General features: G+C 38.6%; 2 protein-coding genes across 2 annotated transcripts; both read left to right on the plus strand.

Annotated features, from left to right (window-relative positions):
* Positions 1-14,502: 14,502 nt before the first annotated feature.
* LOC113759469 (putative lipid-transfer protein DIR1) lies at positions 14,503-14,990 on the plus strand. Its single transcript, XM_027302046.1, has 2 exons — positions 14,503-14,815; positions 14,974-14,990. Exons 1-2 carry the CDS (start codon positions 14,503-14,505, stop codon positions 14,988-14,990), a joined length of 330 nt encoding a protein of 109 aa, XP_027157847.1.
* Positions 14,991-16,206: 1,216 nt separating this feature from the next.
* Positions 16,207-18,941, plus strand: LOC113763409 (G-type lectin S-receptor-like serine/threonine-protein kinase SD2-5). Its single transcript, XM_027307213.1, has one exon. The coding sequence runs from the start codon at positions 16,273-16,275 to the stop codon at positions 18,715-18,717; it is 2,445 nt and encodes an 814-aa protein (XP_027163014.1). The 5' UTR covers positions 16,207-16,272; the 3' UTR covers positions 18,718-18,941.

Raw genomic sequence — 18,941 nt, forward strand, 5'->3', positions numbered from 1 at the left:
AAATAAGAGTAATGATTGACATTACAAACCCCGGATGCAGAAGTACCTACAACATTGCAGATTAAGTGCTGGTATAAGTTTGGGACTATAATAAAACACAAGTGTCAAAACTTTGGGAACTGATAGGTTTACAAGTTACAACAATTATTTTCCTTTGTTTGTGGATTTAGGTTGCTGGCGTGCTGCCGAGTCGGATTTGGAATCCAAGAATTTGGACTTTAAAGAAAATTCAGTAGACTATGATTGCTTGATTTTATATTTTTCCAGTTAATTAATCAATTCAATCACAAGAGACAGATTAGAACTTGACTCCATGTTTTGGGCACATTACGTTTTTAGACACTGTCCTGTTGATTTTGGCAATTTGCTGAAGTTCCAATGGTACATGTGCATTCAAGAATCATTGAGGCTAAGTTTCTTTAATCCATTTCATGAATAGGACACCATTTTCTGAAAAAAAATCCTGAGCATTTGGAGTTGGCAGAATTTAATTTCAACGTTGGAGGTATATTTCTTTCCCTTATTGTCCTGCTTCGAAACCGTACCATTCGACCCAAACACGAGCACCGGAAATCAAGATTTAACGTGTTCCATCCTCATCTGAAAAGCAATTTCTGGGAAATGAATAAGAAGCACTAGTATTTTCTTTCTCTAGATAGTCTTGTGGTGCACCTAAACCAATTATCTGCACTTTCTGTGGCTTAAAATTTTGTGCTAGTGATTGAAAATTTTGATGAACTCTCTGGTAAAATATGGCCATCTTCCAAAGCTACCCTTAATATGTTAATCAGTTCAAACATGCAAATGACAAGCAAATTGACAATACTACCCTTAAATATTTTAATGAAATTCCCTTGTTTGGTATGCTTATACTTAGAATGACTTTTAAAATTATTTTTTTATTCTTTTTCCTTCTTATTCCTTTTTACTTTAATTTTTTGCCAATAAAATTGTAGAATTACCTCTAATTTCTATTGTAACCAAATGTTGATAAGTTAACTTTATACATAATCCAATGTTTTTTGCTAATCTTTGTTTTCTATTTTTTGGTATTAAAATTAATAATAAATCAAAAAGAAATTGCCCAAAACCACTATTAAATTATGATAATCCCACTGCTCGAATAATTCATAAACTCTGAATCAATTATTTCAACGTTTTATTTTCTATTTTATAAATCTAAATCCATAATAAAATCTATCAAAAGTATTGTACCATAGTGATAAAATTATTATTATAGTTGTTTATCAAATATTAGGTATGGACATGAAAAATGCGACACCTTTTCCTTATAATTACATTCGATAATCTTATAATTCTATAGGAAAGTAAATTAAAACTCATTACACAAGGACATTTTAGGATATTTATGTAAAAATTTGACCAAGTGAATATTATTTTAAAATTTTGTTACTAAAACTATCAAATTAAGGGAGGTATGTGTAATTTTTCAAATTTTAAGAGCGCTCAGTGAAATTGTTAGAAACTTCAGGGGAGGTTTCTGAAATTATCCCATATATAAATGGAGATTGTTGGAGAAATTTTAGAGCTTTGAATTGTACGAGATGAAATAGCATGGCTTCAAAACTCGAACACATTTGGATTATTTTCAGTTCGTACGTTTTAAGATAGCTAAGTAGTCACCATGGTTTTAGCGGCTAATTACTCAGAATATCGATCAAAAAAAAGGAAAAATCAAACATGTATGGATCTGACAATGGGTACGTATATAGCCTGGCAGCAAAAGAAGCTTTTTTTTTTTTTTAAGTCTGACACAGCCTGGCAGCAGTAATTTTTTTTTTTTTTAAATGGTGGGCTGCCGGGCCTTTTATGAATGGTGAGGAGGTTTTTTCGCTTATGCAAGGCCTTCAACAGTAAATGCGTCATTACTATTAGATAGTTTACAATTACCTTTTATTAGGACTTAATACACCGTCCGCAATTGGACGCCTCTCAAAGAATTGGCATTGGACATTCTGGGACCCACCTGATACGGATGTCGGTGATATGTTTAAGGGATAATTTCATAAACTTCCCTTGAGGTGTGTAACGGATAATTTTTAGAAATCTCCCTTTTTTTTTATCAATTTCTTTTAGCTCTATTGAAGTTTTAAAGATTACACATACCTCTTTTTTTTATTTAAAATAACACTCTTAAATATTTTAATGATATACCCTTAAAAATGATATTTTCTTGTTTGATATGCTTGTACTTGAGTTCTAAAATTATTTTTTCATTCTTTTTCGTTCTTATTTCTTATTTTATTTTTTATTTCTTTTTCTTGTTTGGTATGCTTGTACTTGAGTTTTAAAATTATTTTTTCATTCTTTTTTGTTCTTTTTTTTTATTTATTTTTTACCAATAAAACTGTATAACTGTTACTATTACTTTTAGTTTTTATTGTAACTAAAATGTCGAATTATTAATTTTTTTTTGACGAGTTAACTGTATATGAAATCTGAGACGGACAAAGATGTGCATTCCACTTGATTGCTTCTTAGACGTTAAGGCCTTTCCGTACTAGTCTCAGATCTAAAAGAATACTAAATTATTCAATATTTTGGACAGACTAGATGAAAGCGTGATTACAGGCACGTGATGACCATTAAATAATGACAAGATCATCTACTACCGACCTAGACTTTTCTTTTTGTTGGATTATTTTAACGGATTAGATGCTGGTTAATATATTTAAATTATAATTAATTTACTATGTAAATGTACATAATTACAATTATTGCACATTTTCCATTTGAATGCCTTTTCAAATTAACTACACCTTTTTTTTATAGAAAATTTAATACTTAAATCTTCTATTAATGAGTGCTTATTGGACATGCGTTAATCAAATCATATTTTATTTTGTGAAAACAAGAGGGTAAATAACACTTGACCACATTATATTGTAGGCTAGTTACCCTCAAAAAAAAAAATTACAGGCTAGTTTAAAATAATTACACTCAAAGAATCTGCAAAAACTTTAAAAAGCTGGTTGCTGTCTGCAAATTTAAAAAAAAATTTTTGTTTTGTGCTGCCAAGCTGACAAGGCCCGGCAGCGTTTAAAAAAAAAAAATTTACTACTACCGGGTAGTGTCAGACTTAAAAAAAAACCTCTTTTGCTGTTGGGCTGATGAGGATGCTTACCTCGGCCAAACCCGCATGGCCGAGGTGACTTCGTATCGTCCTCCACACCAACGCGATCATGTCCTGGACCTGAGTCCTGAGGTCGGCCTGACCTCTGACCACCTGCTTGGATGACCTCTTGGCCCCCACCTCAGTTGCGCGCTGATGATGTCAACGCGCCTGACATCACACGGGACCAGTGTTTTATCTGAAAAGCACCTGATGCTCTTAATGGCTACTACGCAAGGTTCCCCGTCACCATGTTCAGGCGGCTACAGTGTCAGAGTCAGAGCTTTAGACAGGCAACAGAGCCGTAATGACCAGGACAGGGGCCCCACTAGCATGAGCCCTCCGTCCTACCTTCCACTTCTACTCTATAAATATTTCTCATGTACTCCCCACGAGTAAGCATACTATTCATTCACACATACTATTGTTTCTCTCATTCTCATACTAACTTGACCGTCCGAGTGATCCCAGAGGAGAAGCCCCACCATCCACTTCGGATAAGCAAAGACACCTCACTTCACTTGAGAAGGGACTGATTTAGGTCGGTTCAGCTACCCACTAAAAATCACCTCTTCAATTGGCGCCGTCTGTGGGAACGAGATTACTGCTAAAATGAGATCCATGCGCTCGAGACGGTCAAGACCGAGCCTCTAAGGACCATCACAGGGCTAGCGGTTCAAAAATTCTTTTGAAAATGTATCGTTTGCCGCTTTGGCATATCTCAGATCATCATTTCAGACAATGGGAGGCAGTTTGCCGAGAACCCGTTTAAGAATTGGTACGAGAACCTCGGCATCAAACAATACTTCACCTCGGTGGGCCACCCTCAGGCTAACGGTCAAGCAGAAAATTTCAACCGAATCCTCTTGCATGGTTTCAAGACACGACTGCACCGAGTTAGATCATCTTGGGTAGACGAGCTCCCCAATGTCCTGTGGTCATATCGAACCACGTCGAGGTCGGCCACACGGAAGACTCCTTTCTCCTTGACCTACGGAACCGAAGCGATCATTCCTGCTGAGATCCTTACACCCAGTCCTCGGTTGGCAGCTTATACTGTCGAGGTGAACGAAGAAGAGAGACAACTGGATCTCAACCTCGTTGAAGAAAGAAGAGATGTTGCCTCAGCTCGAATTGCTTCATACAAGAACACCTTGACCTGCTACTACAATGCCCGCGTGAAACATCGTCGATTTCAACCAGGAGATCTGGTCTTAAGGAAAAACTTGGTCAGCCGAGCTGAACCGCAAGAAAAATTATGGCCAAGATGGGAAGGCCCTTACCGAGTTGTAGAATCTAATTTAAGTGGGTATTGTAAGCTAAGCTACCGAGATGAGTCTCTAGTGCCGAGGATTTGGCACGCCGAGAATCTTAGATTGTATTATACTTGAAAATTTTAACAAGTTATCACTTCAGATATTTTGTTATTTTTTAATACTTCGATGCCACACATCCGTTATTAAAAAATAAGGGGGACAAGCAGGGGACGAAGCGAGAAATTAAAAGAGCCGAGATAAGAAGAAATAGATATTTCATTTAATGAAAAGAGGTATTACAAAAAGAATACAAGAACCGAGGACAGGAGTGCTCTAGCACCTCCCGCCTCGGTCTTTCCCTCAACACCTGCGAGTCTAGACCCCCGTCTCGGCTCCCTCCTGGCCAGTTTTCTCGCCGGTCTCTTCTCCGCCGGGATGAGGTTCTCCTCCTCCTTCATGCACCTTGCTAGTTTTCTCGCCGGCGTCTTCCCCGCTGAAAGTAGCCCCATCTCCTCCTTCCTCCTCCTCGAACACCTCGTCGAGTTCGGATAGCCATTTGTTGAATTCGTCCGGAATTTCGGCCAGGTTTCGTCCAGTTTGGATGCTCTCGGCCATCCGATCGCACAATTCCTTGGAGTCCTCGTTGTAGTTGGCCGTGTTGCTCAAGGACTCCAAGGCCTTGGGAGAGAGGTGAGGAGCGGCCTCTTCAACAGCAGATGTGTAGTCGAACATAAAGTTCGGCATGGTCAGTTGATCGAGCTCTTTTGTGAACGTCTCGGACTTCCGGTAAGCCTCTACCGCCGAGGCCCTGGCACTCTCGAGTGCCTGCTCGTGGGACTTCTTCACCTCATCCCCCTTTTTCTGCTCCTCCTCGAGAGCCGACCTGAGGCTGTTTATGATAGCCACGGCCTCCTCCTCCTTCGTTTCGGCTTGTTGAAGTCGTCTTTGGAGCTCCGTCTTCTCGGACTCGGACACTACAAGTTTTTTCTCCAATTTGGAGATCTTATTTTACAATTTACCGGTGTCCTGCTCCTCGAGTAGAGCACAATATCGGTGTGCCATCTCGACCACAAATGCTGTATTGGAGGCCGTGGACACCATAATGCTTTGGACCACCTCGGCCGGAGTCAGCTTTCTCGTAAACTCCACGTCCCTCGACAAGTTCGACTGCATCACTAACTCTTTTGCAACCCGAGAATGGCTGTACCTATCATTGACCGAAAGCGTGCAGTTTGGACACCAATGCTCGCCGGGGTGCGTCTTGTCTTCCCCGGGAAACACCGAGGGGCTATGGAAACGATTCCATAGTGAGGATCCCGTGACCGCATTGACCGGAGGCTTCAGCTATTTGCCTCGGCCATGAGGAGACGGGAGTGTCGTGGTAACTCCTTCGATGGGCACCCCTTCTGGCACAGATGAGGTGGATCCTGTGGTTGCGGCGGCCGAGTTGCTTTGGGCTGCCATGGTTGGAGTACTCTTGGCCGCCGAAATTTTGGCCACCTGCCCTTGTGTTTTCTTCTTCGGCGGAGGTGTCGAGGTGTCCTCTGAGCTCTTCCTCTTGTTCCTCTTGGCCACCTCTGCCGAGCCGGAAGTGATGATATCGGATAATTTAACCACTACACAAGAAATAGGCATTATTATTTGCAACAGTCGAAGTGACAAGAAAGTTATGAAAGAAAAATTACAAGGTTTCTTAAGTTTAGTGGAAAGAAAGGGAGGTTTGTCAGGGTTGATCACGGCTCGGCTAATTCTCCCGTCGACCAGCACGGTTTCGGGGTAGTCCCAACTGTAGATCCGAAGTCTTGACCCTATCAACTTCTGGAAGGCCTCCTCTTCGTGGTCTCCAGCGGAAGGGTCGGCTTTCGATTTAAACGGCCTCCACCAAAAACCCCAAGGGAAGTCCCCGGCTGGGACGAAGAAGAAGTCGCGCTTCTAGTTCTTTATCGAAGTGAGAGCACCAACCACGAGTTTCGAGATGGTGTTGTTCCGGTTGCAGATGTAGAACCATCCCTTATCAGTCCCATGTGCCTTGATAGTGTAGCACCGGCGAATGAGGTTCACGGAGGGAGTCACCTTTTGATTTCGGCATAGGATCTCAAATCCTACCAGGATGCGGACCGCGTTCGGGGTAAGTTGGGTAATCCTTACGCCGAAATGACGAAATACCTCCCTGAAGAACCTCGACATTGGCGTCCTCAGTCCAGCCTCCAACTGCTGGAAGTAGATAGCCACAATGCCCATGGGGGGCTTCTCGGCTGAGTCATTCGGCCCAGGCGACGTGATGAGATACCTCGGCCTGAAGGGGTACTTTCTTATCGCCTTTTCGGCCTTGTCTCTTCCCATGCGACTTCTAAATTTCGGCATTTTGCCGAAGTCAATTTTGGCGACATCCTTTGGAGCGACTGGCTCCAGTACGCCCTCGTCACGGGTATTTCAGTTCCGAAATCGCCATTATATACGATCTCGGAACCACCCTCACTCATCTCGAATGACTGTGACCCCGGGGCTGTCTCGGCGGTTCCCTCCTCGGCTGATTCCTCTGCAGCACTAGACGTTGACCTCTCAGAGTTGGACGAAGTCGTTTCTTCCAAAGGATCCGGCCTCTCCTCGGCCTGGTAGCTCGGTTTCACGGTCTCCTTATGGATTTTAACCGTTTTGACCATGTGTGAAAGACGAGATGAAAAGAAAGATACTTACTATTGACTATAGAATCGGACGAAAGCGATGACTTCGGCTGTGATCTCGGCTGACAGAACTGATCTCAGCGACGCTCACGAATTTGCAAGTCTGAGGCGAAGAGGGAAAGTGATGGGCAATGCGGTGAAAAGAACCCCCTATTTATAGGGATTTGGGGGAACCCGAAAAGGCGGCAAGAATGCGAAAAGGCAGCCACGTTCAAATTCGAAAGGACGTACCTCTCTTTCTCTTCATTAATGTCCCGTCCTTTCAACTGACACCCTCTCTGCGCGAAACGTCCCACTACCTCACGACGCGACGGTTACCCGTAACCGCTCTGCTCACCACGTCCTATCAACTGATCTGCCTACGTGTTACACCCCCGCATCTTCCGGAGCGAGTTCCGGCCCCGAGTCTGGATGATCTCGACGCAAGGAAGCCTCGGTACCTCACGAGCCTCGGAGCTCCCGAGACTTGGGGGGCTTATTGAGGATGCTTACCTCGGCCAAACCCGCATGGCCGAGGTGACTTTGTATCGTCCTTTACACCAACGCGATCATGTCCTGGACCTGAGTCCTGAGGTCGGCCTGACCTCTGACCACCAGCTTGGATGACCTCTTGGCCCCCACCTCGGCTGCACGCTGATGATGTCAACGCGCCTGACATCACACGGGACCAGTGTTTTATCTGAAAAGCACCTGATGCTGTTAATGGCTACTACGCAAGGCTCCCCGTCACCATATCCAGGCGGTTACAGTGTCAGAGTCAGAGCTTTAGGCAGGCAACAGAGCCGTAATGATCAGAACAGGGGCCCCACTAGCATGAGCCCTCCGTCCTACCTTCCACTCCTGCTCTATAAATACCCCTCATGTACTCCCCACGAGTAAGCATACTATTCATTCATACATACTATTGTTTCTCTCGTTTTCATACTAACTTGACTGTCGAAGTGATCTCAGGGGAGAAGCCCCGCCATCCACTTCGGATAAGCAAAGACACCTCACTTCACTTGAAAAGGGACTGATTTAGGTCGGTTCATCTACCCACCAAAAGTCACCTCTTCAGCTGACACAGCTCGGCAGCCATAGTTTTATATGTACTCATTGTCAGATTCATACATGTCCGACTTTTCTTTTTTTCATCGATATTCTGAGTAATTAGCCGATTTTAGCATTAGGATGAAGTTGAACCACTATTGTTGTTGTGACAAATAATTTTGTTTCGATACTTAATAAGGATACTAAGCACATTATAGCTTTATTATTATCATGAGATTTCTGATATATATGCTAACCATTTTAAAGCTCTATCATTATCATTATCATTGTCATTACTATATAAAAAGTATGAACGCTTGATATTAGGGAGTTTTTGTTATCTCTAAATTACCCTCATGTCTTGTAATTAGAATTATTGCATTTTAATGTGGCACTAATTAAAAGAAATAAAACACTCCAATTGATTACATTTTAATAGTATTGGTAATTATAATTAAAATTTTTTTATTAAAAACTATTTACCTACCCTTGGACTCCATCTCCTATTATTATATGTATCAAAATTTCTTAATTGAAGCATGAAAAATTTCTCATTAGTCATTAATTGAGATTGTTAAAAAAAATTATGACAGCCTTACCTTCTCCTAAGACGTACCAAAGGGGTTAGCGAATTGTCTGCCCAACTCTCGCCAGGACTACTAAAACGGTAATACACAAACAAAACGTTCTAAAATATATATTAGCGCTCCTAAACGATTCACCAATCACAAAGCGGAAAACGAAAATCGAAACTAAAAGTGAATAGTGACTGCCACGTCACAATCCGGCCGAAACCCAATCTAATACAGATAATGTTATATAACTCTAGAGAATGAACATTTCCAAACCAAATATAATGCATGAACATGATTAAACAGTTTTATATATATACATTTGTAATTTACAACCCAAAAGGGAACTATTTGGATCAAGGTACATTTAGGATTTTTCAACTCCCGAGAAGCTATACAAAAGTATTTATACTAGCTCAATTTATTTTTCAAAATGATCATTGGTCCAAAAGATGATTTCCTGTAAGGAAAACAAAGGTAACGGGGTGAATTTTCGCCCAATGAGGTACCATCATTCAAGCATTCAAGGATCACCAAAATACAATGCTATTTATGTCAAATACATTCATCACATAAGTAGGAACAACTATTATACATCATTTAGAAAGTAAAAGGATACGGACGGCTTTCAAGAGCCCTCTTCCTCTATTGCCGTACTTGATCTCATCTCGTTGACTCTCCGTCAACGCTTAAGAGTAACCATTACCGTAGACCCCATTTTACTCCGATTTTTGTCCATCACACATATCTCTTACCGGGCCCGAACACCAATCAGAACAGAAATGGTAATACTCGAGTATATCGGAATTAAGAGTCTCATACCCAAAGATCCCCAAAATAGTCCCCATGGCTTGTCAATTTCCCTCGACCAAACCCTTGCTGGCTCGAGTCAATTGACTACCAGTGAGATTGAGCACAGAGGTAACAGTAAAGGTCGTTGGATACATGTCCAAACGACACAAAATCAAGTACAATCAAGAGAATTCCAAGTGATACAGTAAACGGTCAAATAAGCCATAGAGTACGAGAGTGGTAAAGTACACTCTCGTCTCATCTAGCATAAGCAGTAATCACAAGTAATCCAATCACAGATTTCAAGTACAATAAAGTCACGGAATAACAATCTGTGAGTAGTATACTCACCAAGTCAAACAAAGCAATTTCACACGTTTTGCCTGACGTAAGTCTCGGATCACCAGCACGCCCTATAACAATCAAGAAAGCACAATTGAGAATCGGACATGAGTCGAATACCTCTTAAATGAACTATTAAGGCAAAACCAAATATAGCTTGGAAATGGAAAATACATAACATTTAGGGCTAAAAGTAGAAACAAACCCCAAAACCTTTCATTTTTATCCAACATCAACCGAAACTCACACGAATCCAATATCTTAAACATTTGGACAGCATTTCCCCTAAAATTTCAGATTTTTCATCATACAAACAACCATTTAAATTCATCCAAAACAACCACAAGCACACTAACAATTCATAGGCCATTCAACACACTTCATTAGGGTCACAATACCTCTCAATCACAGCCAATTAGAAGCTTAACAACCAACCATAATAAAGCCCTAATTAGAAGCCCTGAAATTTTCCGCAAATAATCGTAATTAACGCACAAAGGCTCCATTTAACACAATTTAGAGCTATCAATCCAAGGCCAACCATAACCATCATATGAAAACAGAAAAATTCTCAAAAAAATCAGAAATTTAGGTAACTCCACTTTAATCCATGAAATCTTCCATAAAACAACCTATTTAGCCACCATAAATCACTAATTTACCATTATTAGGAACAAAGAGTGAGTTTTCAAGCAAAATACCTTAACTCCTCAAAAAAGGTAGTAGCTTCGGGGTTTCTCCTCCAAAACAACTCCACCAAAACCTTTAATCTTCCTTAGCAAGTCACTTTTGTAGGCAAATTCAAGATTTAATTGGTTGGATTGCAAGATATAAGCAAGAATTGAAAGCCAAAAGTTGAAGCTCACTCTCTTTTCTCTCCTTAAGAGGTTCGGCCAAGAAGGGTAAAAAATGAAGATGATTTGGGTCAAAATTGATCTTTTAGTAAAGGTAAGAAAGTTAAACAAGTCCAACTTCAAATAAGAAAAGGACACGTGGCACCTTTTATACTTTAAAGTTATTTTCTTGTTTCCCCATGGTTAATCCATTTAGGTAACATCTAATTATCTCCTAACACCTAGTAATTAACCTCCTTTATGCATAACTTAACCTAATTGGCCGAATTTCTCTCACTTAACGCACTAGCGGGTTCCACGTCCAATATACACTCCTAATTTCTCATGAACTAAGTTATACTAGAAAAATGATTTAAAAACTATATTTACTTATAAAAATATCTATAAAGGTAATATAATAAAGAAAATATAGAAAACGTGTGCAAAGAAATAAAATAATGCCTAAAAATAATTTTTTCTCTGGGTTCTCACAAAAATCAATTTCAAAAAATAGATACTCTTTAAAAAATGGAGAAACATACAAGGATAAGAAAACCCTTATTCATCTGTATATTTTCATACAAATATCACAAGTAAATTTTACAATTATGCACTTTTTATCAATATGAAAAATTTTTCATGTTGCACCCAATGGAATTTCAATATACAAAAAATGATGACACCTTTATAACTGAAATAGCAGTATTAAACTAGAAAAAAAGAAATCTAAAATAGCACCATACAAATCACTATTATCATTAATAGCAACCGATCAAAACAAGAAAAACTGAAAAAAATTTGAAAACTATTTATAAAATGACATAAAGTAAATAGCAAATGAATTAAAAAGCTAAAATACAATTCAAATAATACCAAAGACAACATCCAAATCACTGATATTCAGGGGAAGACAAACATTGTTATTAACAATAATATAGTAGTGCTTTATTTGTATTGGTTTGAGCAAACCAAATCCATCCATCAAGTCAGAAACCATCTCCAATGATAAAATAAGAATTATAATAAGAATAAATATAAAATAAAAAATGATAAAATGATAAAATGAAAATGATATGCATATTGTTTTTGGTGATGTCCAAAATACCCTTATTTTTCTAATGATTACATATATTTATTGTATTGCAATATTAGTGAATAATGGAAGCAGTTATGAAATGAAAAGCTTTAAAATTAAGTAAATTTCATTTACGGTGACAATTGTAATTAGAGAGATTTAGTGCATTCCAATAATTGATAAATAATGATAGCGGTTATGGATTAAAAGTTGGCAATTAAAAACTAAAACACTGCAATATACAAAAAATTAATATTAAAATTATTAATTAGCCACAATTCTCATTCCAATTTCATGATCATAAAAAAAACTAATATTAGAACGAAAAATATTGTGCTCATATGAAAAAAGTAAACTTGTTGCTCTTTCTTCGCATTGGATTGTGCTAAAAACATGAATAAAAGAAAAGAAAAATAGAAAAACTCCAACTATCTCTATCTATAAAATTTCAATTGCTAGAATGTACAAGTAAAAAAATTTTACGTGGTGGATCGTTTATACTCCATTATTGACAAAAATAAAATTAACATAATACAAAGAATTCAAATTACATGTATGTTTATTTTTCTAACCTAATTATATTCTTCGCTTATAAAAAATTGTGATGATTGTGGTTTATACGCAATAGAATCATGAATATACAATAATTTTGGTAAAACATGATATTATCAATATTTGATATGTTAGAGTTCAAGCTATAAATAAAAAAGTATTTGGTTCATGATTTCAAATTCAATCCTAGGGGATATGTCAACTACATTGGAATGTTGTATATCTCTTTTCATTTAATAAAATTTTTAAAAGTAACTAGCTTAAAAAAATAAATAACATAAAAATACTATATTATGATATTGATGATCAAAATTTCATAAAAAATTTTTAGTAACTAAAAAATAATATATTTTAAAATATTACAATTACGTGCAAAAAGCATGTGAACTATTACTAGTTATTATAGGATTCCTGATATAGGTGTGTGCGCGCAACAGTGGAGCCACATTGAGTCTGAGTCTTGAGTGCAGGCAATTGCTTCCCCTCAACTCTTGGAAAATTACAAAATTATAAAGAAAACTTCCAAGTCTTTCAATGTTTCTTTAGAACTGGCCCTCCTCCCCCCTTAACATTTTCAACATTGTTCTTTTCCGTCAAATTGTCCCCCTAAAAAATCTAAAACAACTTCAAATGTTTATTATTTTGTATTTTACAATTCACAATCATGTTACAAGATTGTGAGTAAAATCTACCAATTTTTAAACCAAATTATTCACATAATCAATATTTTAGTATCACTTCATTATCATATTTTTCACTGGAAAAAAAAAAAGAAAACAACATATTTGTATAACTGTGATTGTAGTGCAGTACAAACATATTTGTTTGCCCCCCCCCGGCTGATCCCGGGTCTTGATTCTGTCACTGTGTCTGATATAGTAGAGACCTATGTTTTCAGAACCGGACCGGTATCGACTCGGCTGAGGTCAGGGGTCAGAGGTCAATGGGTTCGACCGGGGGTCGATAGGGGTCGAACCGGATGACGTCATAAATAAAAATTATTTAAAAATTAAATTATTGTATATAAAATATCCAATAACAGATTGATATTAATAAAGGTATATTAATATATATTTGATGTTTCAAATATATTTAACAAGAAAATACAAAGAAATTAGAATAATCAAGTAACAATTTATATTATTTAATAAACATTAACAAGTTTAGAATTAAAATTATGGATTTAATTGAAAAATAACATTAAATTTTAGGACAATATTTATAAAGTATGAAATATTTGAGGTATATTAATAAGTTTTCACAATTTAGGGGGTCAAAACATAATATTAAAAAAGTTTGAACTTTTTTTACAAAATCTCCTGTTGGACCGGTTTTTCCAGTTCTGTACCGGTCAAACCCGGTTTTTGACCGGAGTTGACCGGGTTTTAAATCTCCCGGTTCTGATGACCAACTCGGACCGGACACTTGGTCGGTTCCCGGTTCAACCGGTCGGACAGGCCGGTCTGGTCCGAGTTTGAAAACACAGGTAGAGACAGGGGTCACCAATCTGCTGGCTTAATTTTCCAATTACTGGTAGGTTACCAGGCAAGGAGGCTGTAACGGACCACTCAAGTCTACAACTTGGGAGGTATGTCCTTTCAGCATTTGCCATCCAAATTAATCTGGTGAATGATTGAACAACTAGAGGCAATATCACGCATTGACTACCATAACACAGGTTAGACGAAAAACTTCTGATTATTGGTAAATACATTGATCTTTGAAATCAGATGACCTGTTATAATCAACAGCCAAACAAGAATATGCTATCAAGACTCCAGAATTTGTGAACACAGCTCTATACAGTATTCAAATATTAATTGTTGTATATCTTTGATCTATAATATCAGCATACATATATGTGCTGCAAAAGAAGAAGTTGGTATTCATTGAAAATGGTCCGAGGATAAAGTTCAATGTGAAATTCTGCAAAAATACTACTGCTATTTTTATTCAACCAGCGCCACTGCTATTTTCTCTGTCTTGATATACAAAACTTTCATCACAAGTTTTTTTTTTTCAATCATATTATTTCAGCATAATTGCCACACGACAAGTGACATGAATCAAGTGTGATTCAGAGTTAGGAAATAAGCACAAAATGCACTAGACTTCTTAGTTCACTCAGAGAATGAATATATATATATATATACATTGATCCCTGTGAAAATGTAGGGCATTTCACTACTCATCTGCAGTCGAGGGCCAAAAAAAAAAAAAGAGAGAAAAAAAGAATGTATCAATCTCGAAGAAATGCAGTCCCAGTTCTGCTGGTGCTAATGGTCACCATGGCAGGTTTCCTGGTGCTGGAAACCAGGGGGAGTCCTTGTGTAAGCACTTTCTTCTCTGCCCTTGTTCAGCTGATTCCATGTAGGGCAGCAGTTGCTCCATTCAGTCCCTACCAACCAAACGAGGCTTGCTGTGTTGCCCTCAAAGCTCTAGGACAGCCCTGTTTATGTGTACTTATCAATGGTCCTCCGATTTCAGGAGTCGATCGCAGCCTGGCCATGCAGCTTCCTGAAAAATGCGCTGCCAACTTTGAACCATGTAACCTTTTTTAGAATCCATGATCATCTTTATTCCAATTGCTTCCATAAAACTAAAATCATGCCAAACAGATTCTATCTTGTAGATAAACTTTTACTTCCTTTTTTTTTGGGTGGGACAATGAAATAATAAAGGTTGATATATTTTCCTTTGTGCAGGTGAGATTTCAAAGTGAGAGTTCTGGCTAGAGGCCGGGAAGAATAAACGTAGACACAAATAAATGAGGATCAAGAAGGGTTTGTTTTTGGTCTTGTATCATCTTATTTCCAGGGTTAGTTTAGTTAGTCAAGGTAGGCTTTTTCAGTCATTGAAGAAGTGTACTAAATCATAAAGGATTATCCTAGGTATTATCTACAAATATTAGGCTTCTACAAGTCATATTTATCTTATGAATTTCTACTTCTAAGTTCTTTAGCAAACTGCAAAGGAAATTTCATCAGCACCATGCCATTTTCCAAGTTTGTTTACAACGTAGTAACTCTTTTATGTTTGCCTAATTTCCAGCTTCTTGTTCAATAAACTGAGTGGAGAAGAGGATCAGCCAGTTGCAAAGCAAAAATAGCACTAGTAAAAGAACTCTTACTGGTTTTGACCACCTATAATATATCTTCCTCCAATTGTTTTATGGGCTCTAACCTGCTCTTGCCTCTTGCCTCTAATTTAGACCAGAAAACATGTGTTGGCTCGTTTTCTTAACAACAGTAAACGCATACTTATCAGCTTACAAGAACGTCAAGACTGTGCTCTAGGCTTGACATATCATGGCATCATGGGACCTTTCGGTATCATTCATGAGGTTGACTTGCTACCCAATTTGCTCTTGATACAATTCTAACCAGCCCTATTGCAACTTAATTACAAGTGCATGCTCAATTATTCCTAAGTTGGAGGAAAAAAAAAAGGTTTCTGACATAAAAATTTCTGCAGTTAGGGAATGAGTCTGGGATGATGAGATAACCCCTGATAAATATAATTTCTCCATAAAAAGGGATTTTGTAGGACTGAATAAGGTAATTAATTTGGAGCTCATTAAATGATGTGGAATACTCTCCAAAGAATAACATGACCTAAGAGTTTAAAATGCTCAACTTTTTTTGTTTTTTTGGTTGACTGCATTCCTACCATGGGATATATTTATTCAATAAAAAAGTTTTCCCCCTGTACTCCTCGTATGAGGAATGAAGGAACGAAGAGACTTCAAAGAAATTTGACTGTTTCAAACTGGCGATCTAGTCAAAGTAAACGCCAGATAAATCAAGCTTAGCAAAACCTATCAGCCAGCTGAAAAATCAAAAGTGAAGTAGATCCGAGGCAGACCACAGCCAAACAGAGAATTCACCTACAATGAAGGAAGAGATTTTGTCTATCCTGCCTTGGCTCAGTTTGTAATTTGCCATATTATCTTTTGTGCGAGCCCAAAATCCAAAAAAGCCACAACAACCTCTCTAAGTCAAGCAATGGTTGAAGAACAGAGATCACAACGTTATACCATTTTTCTTGCTATCCTGCTTCTATTTTCCTCATCAATATCTCCGAGCGCCCAAAACGTGAATTATAATTCAATTGCCTATCTTCCCGCTTCGTGGACCCATCAGGACTATGATTCCATGATGACACCCATCCTCCAGAGAGAAAGCGATGGACCAAGTTATGTGTGCGGCTTTTACTGTAACTCAGGAGATGGTGATGGTGGATGCCTCTTTGGAGTCCTCATTGCCCAAGGTCCGCTCAATACTGGTGGATATCTGCGATCCTCAGAATTAGTCTGGTCTGCTAACAGGAATAATCTTGTTCAGAGTAATGCAAAGTTGCAACTAAAAGAAGATGGAGATCTGGTCTTCGCAAACATTGACGGCACCTTAATATGGTCCAGCAATACGAGAGGAAAGTCTGTTTCAGGCTTAAACTTGACAGAAATGGGAAACCTCGTGCTATTTGGCCCAAACAATGAATCCATTTGGCAGTCTTTTGATCATCCCACCGACTCACTACTGCTGGGACAAAAGTTGGCTCCCGGGCAGAAGCTGACAGCTAGTGTTTCCGCATCCAATTGGAGTGAAGGTCGGCTTTCTCTTGGTGTTGGCTCTGATGGCTTGTCAGCTTATATACAGTCTGATCCACCTCAAAGATACTATGCGTCTGGCATCAATAGTTATCCCTATTATGAGTTCAGGAACGGAAGCTTCAATGACTTTACAATTCCTCCAGCATCAGTAGCTCAATTCATGAAGTTTGGGCCCGATGGGCATTTAAAAGTATATCAGTGGGGAGCAGGGGGATTTATAGAGGTTATTGATCTTTTGAACCCATATGTTGGTGATTGTGGATACCCTATGGTGTGCGGCAAATATGGGGTCTGTTCAAAAGGGCAATGCGGTTGTATTGAAACAACCAATGGCCAGCAGAGCTATTTCAGCCAAATAATGTCCAGACAACCCGATCTTGGATGTTCTCCAATCACTCCAATTTCTTGTGATCACTCCCAAGATCATACTCTTCTAGAGCTAAATAATACATCTTACTTTGCATCTGATTCAAGCTTAGACAGCATAACGAGAGTAATGGAGGACTGCAAAAGTAAATGTCTAAGTAGCTGTTCATGCAAAGCAGCTCTGTTTTATCATGATAGATATCTATGGGATAGAGGCGATTGCTTTTTGCTAAACGAAGTTTTTTCTATGATTAACAATGAGAATTATATCGGATCACCATATAATACAACTCTTCTCGTTAAGGTGCAAAAAGCCAACACGTCAAGTCGTAAAACAATTATACTGGCATCAACATTTGGGGCTTTCTTTGGTATGGTATGTTTAATCGGCTCTTGCCTGGTCCTTTTGAGGAGGATATTCAAGGAAGCAGATGAATTTGAGGGCGATTTTCTGAACCAGGTACCAGGAATGCCTATAAGATATTCTTATGAGAACTTGAAAGCAATGACAGAAGATTTCAAGAAAAGACTTGGGGAAGGAGGATTTGGTTCTGTTTATGAAGGGGAACTATACAATGGTACGAAGATAGCAGTCAAGTGTCTTGATGGTTTGGCTCAACTGAAGGACTCGTTTTTAGCGGAAGTGCAGATAATTGGTAGCATCCACCATGTTAACTTGGTAAAACTTACTGGTTTTTGTTTTGAGAATTCGCATCGCCTTTTGGTTTACGAACATATGGCTAGTGGTTCTTTGGATAGATGGATTTTTGGTGAAATGCGAAGCTATTCTCTTCCATGGAGGACTAGGAGAAAAATCATCTCAGACATTGCCAAGGGATTAGCTTATCTCCACGAAGATTGCAGTCAGAGAATAATTCATTTTGACATCAAACCCCAAAACATCCTTTTAGATGAAAATTTCAATGCAAAAGTTGCTGATTTTGGGTTGTCAAAGCTGATTGAAAAGGACCAAAGCAGAGTTGTTACAAGGATGAGAGGAACACCAGGTTATTTGGCTCCTGAATGGTTGAGCTCCACTGTCACAGAAAAAGTGGACGTCTATAGCTTTGGCATTGTGATGTTGGAAATCCTTTGTGGACGAAAGAACTTTGATTCCTCAAAGATTGAGGAAGACAGGCATTTGCTCAGTATTTTTAAGAGAAAAGCTGAAGAAGAAAGACTAGAGGACATGGTTGACAGGAAAAGTGCTGATATGCTGATCCACGTCGAGGAAGCTATGGAGATGATGAGGATTGCCGCATGGTGTCTGCAGGGAAATGTCAACAACAGGCCTTCCATGTCTTTAGTAGTCAAGGCACTGGAAGGTTTGGTAGTAGCTGAAACCAATCTGGACTATGACTTCACGAATTCATCCACAGTTAGGACAGAGGCGGCTGGTGATCATCAAGGACAAGTAGTTGTTGATGTTGGAAGTCCAATATTGCCATCAACTTTATCCGGGCCGAGGTAGATGAAAAACTCAACAATATTTTACGTTCGGTAGTCTCTAAAACCCCAACAAATAAGGTTCAAGTCTCAGAATTGTGGTTAATTTGTAGTCTGAGATTATGTCAGTATATGTATGTCTTGCTGCCCTGTATTGCTGAATTATTCCACCCTAAGTGCGTTGGCTTTTCCTGAGAAATGCAAGTCCCTATGCATAATAATCAATAATCATGATCTTACAATTTATCT

This window comes from Coffea eugenioides, chromosome 2 (genome assembly GCF_003713205.1).
Source record: "Coffea eugenioides isolate CCC68of chromosome 2, Ceug_1.0, whole genome shotgun sequence".
Taxonomy (NCBI): Eukaryota; Viridiplantae; Streptophyta; class Magnoliopsida; order Gentianales; family Rubiaceae; genus Coffea; species Coffea eugenioides.